At 35.4% G+C, this 15,310-nt stretch overlaps 1 protein-coding gene across 1 annotated transcript in view; it reads left to right on the forward strand.

Moving 5' to 3' along the window:
* LOC148941262 (uncharacterized) overlaps positions 1–13,897 on the forward strand; it is a 36,433-nt gene extending 22,536 nt beyond the window's left edge. The window contains exons 6-8 of the mRNA XM_089104012.1: positions 3,889–4,114; positions 11,605–11,874; positions 13,722–13,897. Of these exons, the coding sequence (XP_088960138.1) occupies positions 3,889–4,114; positions 11,605–11,874; positions 13,722–13,847 (622 nt within the window). The 3' untranslated portion in view covers positions 13,848–13,897. The remainder of the gene's footprint in view (positions 1–3,888; positions 4,115–11,604; positions 11,875–13,721) is intronic.
* Positions 13,898–15,310: the final 1,413 nt, after the last annotated feature.

Consider the following 15,310-nt stretch of genomic DNA (forward strand, 5'->3'; position numbering starts at 1 on the left):
CACGAAAACTCCTTCGATACGAAGTGCCCTGGTCTAAACAACAACAACAAAAGAACATTACTAATCACTTTCGACTATTAAAAAGGGCACTAGCCCTTTGAATTTCAAATCGAATGAGCCCTTTTCTGAAGTTTCTACGACAACGTCTTCTATAAAAACCTTATATGCCCCCAGGGCATAACTTAAAACCCCCTGAGGGCTGTGGTGGAGTATCCTCCTCAAAAACATATTTTCTATCTGTAAATCAACTACGCTGAACAAAATGGTTCTCTCAAAATTTTTATTGGATGTGTGGGGGAATGATGGGCGTGGGGGGGCTAGTTATCCTCCAATCACTTTTGACTATTAAAAAGGGGACTAGCCCGGTGAATGTCCAATCGAATGAGCATTTCTTGAAGTTTCTACGACAACGCCTTCTATAAAAAATTAAATCCCCCCTGGGCACAACCTAAAACCCTTGCCCTTAGGGTTATGGGGGAGTGTCCTCCTCAAAAACATATTTTCTCTCTGGAAATCAACCACGCTGAACGAAATGGCTATCTAAAAAATTTTATTGGATGTTTTTGGGTGAATGATGGACGTGGGGGTGGACTAGTTGCCCTCCAATCACTTTCAACTATTAAAAAGGGCACTAGCCCTTTGAATTTCCAATCAAATGAGCACCTTTTGAAGTTTCTATGACACCATCTTCTATAAAAACCTTATATATCCCAGGATATAACTTAAAACCCTTGCCCTGAGGGTTATTGGGGAGTGTCCTCCTCAAAAACGTATTTTCTATCTGGAAATCAACTACGCTGAACAAAATGGCTATCTAAAAATTTTAATTTGATGCGTTTGGGAGAATGATGGGCGTTGGGGAGGGGCTAGTTCCCCTCCAATCACTTTCGACTATTAAGCATGGAACTATCCCTTTGAATTTCCAATCGAATGAGCCTGTTTTGAAGTTTCTACGACAACGCCTTCTATAAAAAAAACTTATATGCCCTCAGGGCATAACTTAAAACCCTTGCCCCGAGGGTTGTGGGGGAGTGTCCTCCTCAAAACGATATTTTATATCTGTAAATCAACTACGCTGAACAAAATGGCTATCTCAAAATTTGGATTGGATGTGTTTGGGGGAATGATGGGCGTGGGGGGGGCTACTTGCCCTCGAATCACTTTCGACTATTAAAAAGGGCACTAGCCACTCCAATTTCCAATCGAGTGAGCCCTTTTCGAAGTTTCTACTACGCCTCCTTCGATACGAAGTGGAGAAAAAAAAGCGCCTCCGGGTATGGAGAAAAAAAAACCCAAAAAACAACACATTGTGCCCACATCGTTCTTTACTTAGGCAGCGCTGGCGCGCTGCCTATGAAAGGGTGGGCGTGAGAGGGGGGTTAGTTACCGTCCAATCACTTTCAACTATTAAAAAGGGCACTAGCCCTTTGAATTTCCAATCAAATGAGGCTTTTTTGAAGTTTCTATGACAACGCCTTCTATAAAAACCTTATTTGCCCCCAGGCCATAACTTAAAACCCTTGCCCCGAGAATTGTGGGGGAGCGCCCTCCTCAAAAACATATTATCTATCTGGAAAACAACTATGCTGAACAAAATGACTATCTCAAAATTTTGATTGGATGTGTTTGGGGGACTGATGGGCGGGGGGGGGGGGGGAAGTTTCCCTCCAATCACTTTTTACTATTAGAAAGGGCACTAGCCCTTTGAATTTCCAATCGAATGAGCCTTTCTTGAAGTTTCTACGACAATGCCTTCTATAAAAAACCTTATATGCCCCCAGGGTATAACTTAAAACCCTTGCCCGGAGGGTTGTAAGGGAGTGTCATCCTCAAAAATATATTTTCTATCTAGAAATCAACTACGCTGAACAAAATGGCTATCTCAAAATTTTGATTGGATATGTTTGGGGGACTGATGGACATGGGGGGGGGCTAGTAGCCCTCCGATCCCTTTTGATTACTATAAAGGGCCCCAGCCACTCCAATTTTTAACCAAATGACCCCTTTTGGAACTTTATGCGACAACGCATTCTATACGAAGTGCCCGGGTACGGAGAAAAAAAAACAGCACATTGTGCCCACATCGTTCTTTACTTAGGCAGCGCTAGTGCGCTGCCTATGATACAGAATTACAATTTTTATTTTATATAAAATATTATTAAATAAAATATTGGAAGGACAAGGACTATAGTGATGATAGAGGAATAAGTGTGGTATTTACTCGCTGAATCAAATATTCTTATTTGCCCTTTCTTCGAAATATATCGATTCTGCTCTCTCTTTAGATCGTAAAGGAAGAAAAACTCCTTAATAGTATAATTAGTTTAGTTATATAGTTAGGAAGTTAGAAAGAGAAGAAAATGGTTTCGAACAACTTTTTGAGCTTAATAATATCTTTCAGCTTTTTATATCCTTTGCATTATATTAGATTAAAATCAACAGTCTTATGTTAACTCCAGATGGGTTATCTTAACCCCGGATTTATAATTATCTGACCTTTGAACTATTTTTAACAAAATGGCTATCTCAAAATTTAGATTTATTGGGTGGGGGGCTGGTTGCCCTCCAATCAATTTTGACTCTGAAAAAGGGCGCTATAACTTTTGATTTCCAGTCGAATGAGGTTTATACGAAGTTTGTACGACCACCCCTTCCGTATAAAATGCCCCTGGGGAAAAAATGATACTTTAAAATTTTATGGCTGTGAAGGTCCGAAGCACACTTGGCGTTCCTTGCCGATTGGAATTGTACGGCCACCGCCGTACCAGTAAAGGGGAATAGAATGGTATTGTGACATACACATTCGGCGATAAACTAAATAATCTGTTGTTTTTATGCCGGCAGCAGCAATGCAGCCGCCCAATGTCACTACAATAAACGATCAGTTTTCCGCCGAAATGGTGGCCTATGTGACTAAATGCGTGGCGAAATGGTGGCCTATGCGACTAAATGCGAGGCAAAATGGTGGCGTATGTGACTAAATGCGTGGCCAAATGGTGGCCTATGCGACTAAATGCGTGGCGAAATGGTGGCCTATGCGACTAAATGCGTGGCAAAATGGTGGCCTATGCGACTAAATGCGTGGCCAAATGGTGGCCTATGTGACTAAATGCGTGGCGAAATTGTGGCCTAACGACTAAATGCGTGGCGAAATTGTGGCCTATGCGACTAAATGCGTGGCAAAATGGTGGCCTTTGCGACTAAATGCGTGGCCAAATGGTGGCCTATGCGACTAAATGCGTGGCGAAATGGTGGCCTATGCGACTAAATGCGTGGCGAAATGGTGACCTATGCGACTAAATGCACGGTTACACAATCGTCGTCCAGTTTGCTGACGACCTCTGTTTTATCTGCATCGTGATAATACGTTTGCAGGGATAAAAAACAATCCCCCCCCCCCCCCAAAAAAAAAAAGATAAATCTAGTCGATTAAAAACTGATTTGTCTCCAGGAATAATGCAATTGAAGTAACAAAAAATTTGACAAAAAGAGAAACGGTCCTCTTGTATGCGAGACTCACCTCATTAATTAAAAACACTTAATCAACTTTTTTTTATCTAGAAAAATGTTCATCTCTTCACTGCGAAATAAAATTTGAATGTATTGCACTCACTAAAGATAAACAAATAAATACATATTTAGTAATAATAATAGATATCTGGGCTAATGCCAGGGACGTACCCTGTAGGTTTCGGGGCCCGCCCCTCCCGAACTCCTAAATTTTTTGGCAATTCTTAGTCAAATTATTTGATCAAATTTGTTACGAAGAGCCCCCCTCCCTGAAATTTTGCTATTGCTCCCTCCTCGAAAAAAAGTTATTGATACATGCCTGTCTAACGTATTTTGAATTTGCTTAGGAAGGATCTTATGACTCATTCTCTGTTTTAGGATGATTGATGAGACAAACACACTAAAAGTACAAAATAGTAAGGATGTATCGAAGCTGAAATCGAAGCTTGAGGAAAGAGAAGCTCAAATAGTGAAAATGAAACAGTATAATTCGTATTTAGCTGATCATTGCAAGAGTATGATGCAGTTTCAAATCACATACTTCAATGCATCTGGTGGTAGGGATCAAGAAGGTCTTACAGCGTTGCCAGCTTTCTTTGCTCAGGTATTTCGAGTTATTTTTCTATTCTCAATCATAAACTCTAAATTACATGTTTTGATTGTTTTCTGTATCCCGTTGTGAATATAGTTTAAGTATTTACCAAATGTAGTAAGATTTTGGTTTTTGTCTTTGTTGTTTTATGGATGAAATAATTGCTTATTTTAGCCGCATAGCCTCCCTTGAGCTTAATGGCTCGCATTTTTTATGTATTTTGCAACTTTTTTTCCTTTTTTCTAAAAAATCAATTCTTTCTCAAAAATACTAAGGGGTAGGGTGTGGTAAGGCACTTTTTTTTGTTGTATTCAGTCCATCCAGAACCTGATAAACAATTCTCTACAGATACCAAACATATGTCTTTGAACTCCAGTTGAAACGTGTACGAAAATCTTTCACTGTAGCCACGAAGAGAAAAAACTTTATTAACGTTTGGTTAACGTTTATTAATGTTTGGCTAACGTTTATTAATTTGTAACCAAAGTCACAGGGTTGAATGGACAAAACATACAAGGTGGCTAATTGTGTGATCGAAATATGATCAATCGCGTGACCGGAATATGGCCAATTAGTATAGGCAAAATACGGTTAGACCTTGAATAAATTGCAACAGAAATGATTTTACACCATTCAATAGAGAAAAATGCGCTTATTAATATATCCAATATTGGCATCACTACCCCTAGGTGAAATGGGTCAAACCGTGCCCAGAAAGTGCGGAGGAGGGGGTTTTACCCCTTTTTGTCGAATCTTTATTGTATTAAATGGTATGAATATGACTGGAATGTGGCCAATTGTGTACTTGGTAGTATTGACTTTGTAGGTATTAAATCGATTTTAAACGATACTGTAGGATTTAAGAACGGAAACCGTTTAGGTACGGAATTTATGTCTCAGAAAAGAGAATAAATACCAAAAAAAGGCTTTGACACTAATATCGCGAGAAATGTAGCAGAAATGAATGAACCCACCCATAAATTAACTTGGAGTTATAAAAGTAACCTGCAAATTTAAAGGAAAAATATGAAACTGATGGAATATTTTAATGAAATTGATGAGAAAGAAAGAAAAATTCTTACATACCTAGATATATTTTGACGATATACACAAAAGATATTTTTTTCCAAAAATATTCCCAAAAAATTAAACTTTCATTCAGCCCATTCATAAAACTGACAGTGCTATAGCCTTAGAAAATTATTCTAGATGGTGTTGATGATGTTTATCCACTTCAAACTTTCACTTAGATTATTATTAAATCCGACAGTGTTGCCAATGCATAAACAGCGTTGCGAATATAACTCTCGTTTATCTATTTAATAAATCTGATATTGTTGCTAATTTAGTAAACTATTCTAGATGGTGCTGATGTGTTTATTCGCTGTTTATTAACTTTTTAAATTATTCAATTAGGTTCAATTTAATCAGTTTTATTTCTTATTTTTTCATTCAATTTTTTAAACCAGAGGTTAAAAGTTTTGCTTATTTTTCTTTTGCCATTTTGAATAGAAGCTTTTAGAGCTCAATGGGAAACATAAAAACTGATAGTGAAATAATATTTACCAGATGTTTAAGACTCCCTTTTGAAACATGAGCCTACAACTATAAATTGCATCGAAAGGACAAGAGATCTATATCGTCGAATTCGCTTGTTTCAGATCTATCCACCCATTCCGCCGAAATCATGATATTCCTTAGACTTTTTCTTAAATAATTTCTTAGAATCTTTTTTAGAGAAAGTTTCTAAACTTTCTTAAAAATTGGAAAAATTCAGTGGTTTCGTATCTTTCTGACATGTTTGCAACGTATTTTCAATATGAAAAAATGCTAAGTAAAGTCCAAAAATACAATTCACTTGGTGGATAAAGCTAAATCTCAGCTATCGAATTGACGTCTTATATTGAAATCAAATAAAAAAAATCAAGTTTTTTGGACTGAAAGTAAGGAGCAACATGAAAAGTTAAAACGAGCAGAAATTATTACGTATATTAGGACGTTTGCCCCCTCCTTGATACCTCGCTATCTGCACTAAAGTTGTTGTGCTTTTAAGAAAGCTTCTTATTCTAACTAAACAGCCCTTCAGTTTCAGGAGTTGTTTTTAAAGCTTCTTATCATAGGCAGTGCAATCGCGCTGCCTAAGTAAAGAACGAAGTTGGCACAAATTTTTTTTTTTTTTTTTTTTTTTTTTTTTTTTTTTTTTTTTTTTAGACCAGGGCACTTCTTATCGAAGGAGTTGTCGTAGAAACTTCGAAAAGGGCTCATTCGATTGGAAATCGGAGTGGCTTGTGCTCTTTTTAATAGTCGAAAGTGATTGAAGAGCAACTAACGCCCGTCTCACGCCCACCATTTCCCCAAACACATCCAATCAAAATTTTGAAATAGCCATTTTCTTTAATATAGTTGGAAGTTCTGGAAACTAGGTCTTTGAGGATGACAACCCCCCCCCCCCCTCACAGCCCTCAGGGTAAGAGTTGTAATTTATGCTCTGGGGGCATATATGGTGTTTATAGAAAACGTTGACTTAGAAACATAAAAAAGGTTCATTTGATTGGAAATCGAAAGGCCTAGTGTCCTGTCCAAATGTCGAAAGTGATTAGAAGGCTTGACATTTTTATATTAAAGGTCGATGGGGCTATAATGTATTTTGTTTATTTTTTTTTTTTTTTTTTTTTTTTTTTTTAGACCAGGGCAATTGGTATCAAAAGAGTTGTCTTAGAAACTTCGAAAAGGGCTCGTTCGATTGAAAATAGAAAGGGCTGATGCCCTTTTTAATAGTCAAAAGTGATTGGGGGTCAACTAATCCCCCTCCCACGCCCACCCTCCCATTTGCCTCGTATGTTTAAAAACTAAATTTTGCCTTAAGATTATATCACAATGCCCTTTAATCATGCTAATTCCCAATAAGGCATCTCAGCAGTATCCCAAGAACGACTGAGGGTTCTATGTTCAAACTTTCGGGGCTACTTCTGCACTTAAAATTTACAAAGACTATGTCAATATAAAACGAACAGAAATTAATTAAAAACTTTTTTCCACAAAATAAGTTTTTCGAAGAAAAGTAAAGAACTCCAATAAACCAAAAATGAGCAAAAATAAAATCAAATAATCTACCAGGTGTGAAAGTACCACAAATCAGCATAAATAAATAAATGAAACCCAAAACGAACAGAAATTACAATAAATAACTGGGTCAACCTCAAAACGAGTAGAACTTAACTTGAGTTGGACTTGAAACCCTATGACTTCCCAAGGCCGGAACACAGTTTACACTTTAATGAAAAAAATACAAATGAATGTGCATTGTCAGTTTAATATACATATACTGATATTTAGTAATCAAAATGTCAATATTACCTGATTTATTAAAGTTATACAAGTAGAACATTTATATTTTTTCACCTCCTCTCTCCATGTAAAATTCCACTCTAATCATAAATATCATAAATAAAATAAATAGATGATCAGTAAATAAATGAAATAAAAAACGAACAGAAATTACCACGAAAAGGCGTAGGGCTAACGCCCTCTATGCCTTTTAAAGATCAGAACATCATTTGCGCTTTACTGGAAATAATTTTTATTTTCAGTTTAGTATTCAGTATAGTATTAATGTGAACATTAATAATTAATGTTCGTTCTTGTAAGTCTCAGCAATTTTGGATTTATTAACAGTACAGAAAAGGAAATCTTTAAATGTATTTTGTTTATATTTACAAATGTAGCTGTTAATGTATTTCGTATAAAAGAGTCCCTTCAAAATAGTCTTGAACTGAAACGGAAAGTGCACCATTGGGATGGTCTTAGTATGTCGGGATAGAACTTTTGAACGGAATTTGCAATACCTAGTACCCTTTTTAAGAAATAAAAGAGATTGTGCCCCAGTAAGGTAACGTTTTCTGGCAATTTGTGCCACAAAACAATAATTTCTGTCAAAAGAGGTTCAAAATACCAAAGAATGATAATTCTAAGATAGCCTGTTTTACATGGCTAAACCCTAAACGAGAGGGTTTACCCCCTTGTATTGCAAAGCAAAGTGGCGTTTTATGCCATCTTGTGCCACAACCTAAATTTTTGCCCAAAGAGGGTCAAAACGCAGGGGAATGCAAATTCTAAGACAGCCATTTGGCTTGTAATTGTAAAAAATCCTAAACAAGTGGTGTTGAGCTTCCCTCCTCTCCCTCCCTCCATCTAGAAAAAACAGCTCTAAATTTTGACGTGAATGCCACAATGGGTTCCTTGTTTATTCATAAACCTCCAGCTGATAATGACATGAATTGTGCAGAGATTACCAAGGTTTTTCTTTACATCTTCAGCAGATGGTGACTTTTTTAAGCAGCAAAAAGTGATGTTATCTGCGTTTTGTGTCGTTTTGTGTCAGCAGATGATGACTTTTTTAAGCAGGAAAAAGTGACATTATCTGCCTTTTGTGCCACAAAACCGCATATTCTAAGATAGCAAATCGATTTGTCATGGTGTAAAACGCTCAACTGGAGACTGTAATGCCCCCTTCTTAAAAAAAAGTAACATTGTGGCATTGCATTGTTGTATGTTGTATGTGGCATTGCATTATTTATTTCTAATTCTTTTTTCTGTTACTGCTAGCAGGTTACTACCACCGCTCCATGTACGTCTTATAAATTTGTCTTAATTATATAAATTTGCACGTTATTGTAATAACGTTATTGTAATAAAGTATGGTACTTACGTTATTGTACTTATATATGGTACTTTACGTATGCTGTACTTATATAATTTATATCACGTTATGGTACTGCAACGTAAGGTACCATATAAGACCAAAAATTGTACTTTTCGATACCATTTCTGGAGTTAAAAAAGCTGGGAAATATAATAAGGGGGCCATTGTATTCTCCATGGTTTAAAACCCTTAGTCGGAGGTGTACAATTCCCCCTCCCCTGTTTTGCTTGTTCTCTTTTCCAGCCCTCTTGGTAAGCGACAACTAAAAAACGCGTTAAAAATACCAAATAAAAATGTATTAATTTTCATTTTTATGAAAATAATTGGAATTTTCGTGGGCAAATCCTCCGTGATACCGGTGATAACATACCGCATCTACAGATGCAGATGCGGATTACTCTTGCCTCAGATGTAACCTAGGTATTGAGGATGTGGCCCATATTCTCGCCGAGTGTCAGAAATTTTATATCTTAAGGGTAATGTATTTTGAGGGTGGAAACTTGGTGTTCCGGGGTTACCTGAAAACGACTGTAAAAAGGACAATCAGGCAGTTATGTAAATATGTAAATGAAGCGCTGTCATCAATGAGTGAAACTTGATATTTATGTTATTTTTCTTGTTGAGTGTAATTAAGAATACTGTTCTGTAAGGCCTGCTTTTTTGGTTTTTTTTTCGGCTTATAATAAATTATTATTATTATTATTATTATCATACCCTCAGACTCTTTATTTTTGTGATGAAGTTGCAGATTTCTCGTGAGAAAGTTTTAAGGAGATAGGAATTAAAACCCGTATTTAATGAACTATTTTAAAAAAAATTATTGACTTGTTTTGTTTCATCACCTAGCCTAAACAAAAATCATTTTGTAAGTTTATTATGTACGTGTAAAAAAATGAAAACGAACCAAAAAGTAATTCAAAAAAGAACAGGTTTTTTGTTACAAAAGTAAAGAGCGAGGTTGAAACTTGAAATGAACAAAAAATTACTGCTTATCAGAATACACAAGATATAATTATGAAACTAGCGCTTTATTGAAAACTGAGCTTACTTGACTGTTTAGAGAATAATAGTTCTATGCTAAAAAGTTATTGATATTGCAGTCGGGATAGGGCATTATGATGTAAAGCAATTATGGTAAACTAATTATATTTTCTGTAAATTAATTATAAAATTATCGGTTCCTAAGGGAACATCCTTTTTTGGGAGTTGGTTTTGTGTCTTCAGTTACAGTGCTAGTTTTGAGAGTTTAAAAAATATTAGAAGAAAAAAAAATTCACGAGCCAGTTATTCGAGCTGATTTTGTAGATATATGCTGCAGAAACGGTGAACCAACTTTTGTATTTGTTTTAAGTGTTAACTTCCCTTTTTATTCACATTAGAAGAACCTTTTTTTAAATTAGTTCTTCTAAAGGAACAGATTCAATTATTATGTAGTTATAGTTATTGTTTAGTTATATAATTATATTGTTGTATTATTATGTTGTATATGTAGTAGTTTATATAATATATAGTACTGGGAGCCCGGGCCCCGGCACGTGGCAGACTTGTATATATTTGATTTCTAATTGCGCAATAGCATAATCAACGCGTTATTCTTAAGTTTTAAGTCATGAAGTGTCAGCAATTTCAATTTAATTAAGAAATTCTGGCGTGAATTCAATTCTTCCTTCCTGTTAATATAGTTGGGATTCATTGTGATTCTGACTGTTGCTTCTCTTCTAACCGCAGATTTCTTTGTCCACTGTTTTCATGTGCGATTCCTTGTGATGCTTGTTGTCGTATTTTGCCAAGCCACAGATCTCGTTAAGCTTCATTTTCGTGCCTCATTACCTCAGACAGTTTTCCACGCCTTTTTCCTTAGCTGCTCAAATTCATTCTAAATCATGTATAATTTTGCATGACATAGTAGATGCCAAAAAATTGTTTCCCAGCTTTACCATACATGGCTAATAACTCAAAGAAAGAGTAGCTCTCTGCATTCCGAATGACAAGCGCTTCTTGTTCTTTGTGGTATTGCAATACTGAATGATAATTCTGAATGATAAACGATTGTTTTTCTTTTTGCTAGTGCTCAGTACTCTTTAAGAATACTTATACGTTCAATCTTAGTATATCCGTTATTTTTATTTATTTCTTCTTTTATTTAAATCTTTAAGGAGTCATCCAAGGCACATCACTAGAAAAAAGTGGCTAAAAAAAATGGTAGCACAAAAAAATGAAAGCATTTTTTTTGTTTTGGTTTTGTTCAATAATCTTCAAAAATACTTAGTCGTTTAGTCCAATGTACCCGCTATCTTTTTTTTTAAGGGGCCATCTATGGCTCATCACTACTTGGTCGTTTATTCCTAGTGTATCTGTTATTTTTATTCATTTCTTTTTTAAGGGGCCATCCATGGCTCATAACTAAAAAAAAACAGTGGATCTCTGCACTCTGAATGATAAACGCTTGTTTTTCTTTTTGCTAGTGCTCAGTACTCTTTAAGAATACTTATACGTTTAATTTTAGTATATCCGTTATTTTTATTTATTTCTTCCTTTATTTGAATCTTTAAGGAGTCATCCAAGGCGCATCACTAAAAAAAGTGGCTAAAAAAAATGGTAGCACTAAAAAATGAAAAACTTTTTTTAGGTTTTGGTTTTTTCAGTAATCTTCGAAAATACTTAGTCGTTTAGTCCAATGTACCCGTTATTTTTTTTTTTTTTTTTTTTTTTAAGGGGCCATCTATGGCTCATCACTATACTTTGTCGTTAGTACTAGTGTATCCGCTTTTTTATTTTTTCCTTTCTTTAATTTTTTTAGGGGCCATCCATGGCTCACCACTCGAAGAAAGAGTGGCCCCCTACATTTGGAATGAAAAACACTTTCGAAGACTTTATGATGAATTTACAAAAAAACGATGTCAATTCAAACAAGGAGGTATGCTTGCCTGGGACTGATGATGTTGATAATCAATCTGAGTCAGAGACTAGCGGAACTGTTATATCCAGTTTCAACGCATCCTCCGTTAAGATATTCTATCCACATATGAAAGACGTGTCAAAGACGCAGCTTAAAGGCTTAGTAGATGAGGTCAGTAAAAGAAAATATTTTATGTAACTAAAATTATAATTAATTAATAGTCTACTATATAAGGCCTATCTATATATATAGACCATATATTTTTAGTAGGCTATATTCCTTTTGTAGTTTAGCTGTATATAGCTTACTGTATACACTTAGACATAGAGATGCTGCCTACTATAATAGCCTTCTACTTTAAACGAGAGATGTAATATAAAACCCAATTTTGTCATAGAAAAGCTGGTAATAAGGTTTGTATTATGTTACTATATTATGGTATGTATTATGTATTATATTACTATATGTATTATGTTAGGTGTGTATTATGTTACTATAAACCTACATATAAGTGGATAAAAAGGCTTTATTACCCCTCTTATAAGTATTGAAAGACAACCCCTGAAAGTTTGTCAAAGTAACTTCAAAAATTCCTTATTTGTAAATAAAGCGCTTTTTTAATCGTCTTAAAAATTAATTACGGATTAGTCAATGATTAATTAATGTCCTCAATTAGTAAATTATTAATGTCCTTAATTGTCAGTTTTTCTTTTTTATGTTCTTTGGGTTATTTTTTGCTTTAAATTTGAGATACGGGTTCTCTGGTTCAGTTACACATATAGTATCTGTCTGTACCCCTTAGAAATAAGTTCTAATTTCCCCAAACCCCGTGATTCTTTGATTGTGCTCACCTGTGATAGATAAGTGACATTGCTTTTGTGATAAGAGATAACCCTCAAAGGAAACGTGAAAAAAGGGTAAAAAAATGAAAATCCATCTTCAATAAACGATAAATTAAAATAAACAAATGAATCAAAAATGCGTTTCAAAGCTATCAAACGACGAGATCAGTATTAAATCATGTTTTGGTTTAAAGGCCGCATCAGAGCGTCAGTTAGACTTTACTGAAAACAGTTTTGCTTCGAGCAATGTGTTTTTATTTGTCATGGTATCAAAAAAAAAAAAAAAGAAAGAAACTCATAATATTAAATAAGATTTTTTGAAAGAACTAGTTTTTAATAGACTGACTGTTTAATATATAATGATATTCATTCCTGGAATTTTCAGCAATTTTGGATTTACTTACGTTATTAAATAATATAACAAGTTTTTTCAACTAAAATAAAGAGCAACTCTGAAACTTAAAACGAACAGAAAGTATTCCGTATTTGAGGGGGGCTGCCCCTTTGTCAACCATTGCTCTTTACACTAAAGTCTTAAAGTTCTTTATAAGTACTTCTCATTCAAATTCAACGTCCCCTGTGTTTGAGCAGTTTTTCTTAAAGAATAGAGACAAAAGTCAAGGTAATTTTGTATAGAATTAGATAAATAGTTTGGCTAATTTTTGTGTATTATTAAAAGATATTTAAATAATAATTCTTACAAATTATCCTTTCCCAGCTCTCTTGTTGCAGTCACACTCACGAGTATTCTGAATAAGCTACACTCGTGGGTAGCCCATACTAAGCCATATTTGAGGAAGGTCCCAAAAGGGGACTCCAATAACAATTCTGTTAGTATACTATTTGTATCCCAATTTTTTTCCTAGTACATCCCTTTTGTTGTTCAGGTTCACCTACTCAGATGTATTTATTTGTTCAGAATTACACGAATTCTAAATATAGTGCTCAGTTTTAATGATTTTGGATTTGATATCTATTAAGAAATTAAATTTAGTAGTTACTAATTGGTGATTTATTGCTTTTTAAGTGTATTGGAAACTGATCCAACGAAAATTTAAAACTGAAACAATTGACCCTTGACACCATTCAGGTTTTCAGTGTTTACTTTAATAAAGGTATTTTGTTTTTATCGAATTACGTCGGTTTTTTTATTTATTGTGCCTATTTTTTCTGCAGGTTTTGAACAGACCTCCTTCTTCTGCCTTGAAGCCAAAACCGAAAGAAGAAAACGCCATCTCAGATTATAGTAAGGTGAAAAAATTGACACAACGGGGCGGTGAATATGTGCGAAAAAAGAAATAAAACGAGGTTTATTTTTATTGTTTTTGCATTTTAATGGAATAAAATTACCTTTTTTAGTTGACTTTTTGTAAAGGTGCAGAAGCATAGTCTTTAACTTGCTCGAATAGATGTTGTACTAGGCGAATGAAACTCAGAATTGGATCTAAAACTCCAAGTTGGCATTGTGTCAGTCTTCTGAATTCCCTACATCTACCCCTTCTCTACTTGCAACGCTACCCCAATAATGAAAAGGAATGTTTCTCAAGGTTAACTTACTCTGGGTCTCTCCAACTGTTGGCTCTGTATACCCAGGATTTTTACGATTTAAGTTAAGTTCTAGGATTCCAGCTTTATAGGATTCCTGGATTTCCAGGACTAGCCAGGTTCCAAGATTTAACTTAAAGTTTTTGCCAGATTTGAATCTTGTTTTCAAGTTTGAGTAGTTTCAGTAAAATATAGTGCCACGGTGGTTGGTCTCTGCTTGGCAGTACGAAACCCGATGTTTGACCCCAGCTGCTGCAGGGTCGATTCAAGGCCTTTTGTAGTCAAAAAGCGTCGTTAATTTGTAGATCTGTTTTCATAGAATCTTCCAAGTCCAGCTATTGGGGGAGGAGCGAAAATAAAACGCTGGAGAATACTTTTCTGGGCTGCAGATTCATTCAAGAGAGCTTCATTCACGTAGTGAATTTTAAAGCTTGTTTCTTCCTAGGAAACAAGAAGACATTACAAAAAAATGCGTAAAAATGAGAAAAATTGAAAAATAACCATTTTAATCCTGATAAAAACAAAGCTTTTAAAATTCAGCTGATAACTTTTATTGCATCGAGAGTAAACTGCCACCAAGCCAAGGATGGTACGATCGCCCCTCCAGATCTGTCTCTGTAAGCATGGAGACCCCATAGACCCTGTCACCTAGAAACATCAATGTTTTAAAGATTGTTTTCTCCTTTTCTCCATAGAATTTGTCAATTTTGCTGCAAAGTCGTTCCTTCGAATGGAGATGCCGATCTGCTCTTTTGCTCGGATCGTACGAAGACCAAAGATCTCAGAGTCTCACCCGCTGTGGGGATTTGAGAAGACACTGATTTGTTTGTCACCACGCATGCTCTGTAAGCAAGGAGACCCCATAGATCCGTGTCACCCAGAAACATCAATGTTTTAAAGATTTTTTTCTCCGTTTCTCCATAGAATTTGTCAATTTTGCTGCAAAGTCGTTCCTTCGAATGGAGATGCCGATCTGGTCGTCGCTAGGACTGTACGAAGACCAAGGATCTCCGAGTCTCACCCAGTTGTGGGGATTTGAGAAGACACTGACTTGTTTGTCACCACAAAGAAGTACAAGTAGATACTACTAGAAACAAAAGAGAGTGGATTAGATCTTCTGTGGTGCAGAAGCATGGTCTTTTACTTGCTTTAATCTTTTTCCAAAGTATAAAAACTTACTGTTTAAATTCCTGAATAATTAACTCGTGAAGTTTGTTGCA

Source organism: Artemia sp. Qi Xiang Cuo, chromosome 18 (assembly GCF_049724085.1).
Source record: "Artemia sp. Qi Xiang Cuo chromosome 18, ASM4972408v1, whole genome shotgun sequence".
In the NCBI taxonomy this organism is placed as follows: Eukaryota; Metazoa; Arthropoda; class Branchiopoda; order Anostraca; family Artemiidae; genus Artemia; species Artemia sp. Qi Xiang Cuo.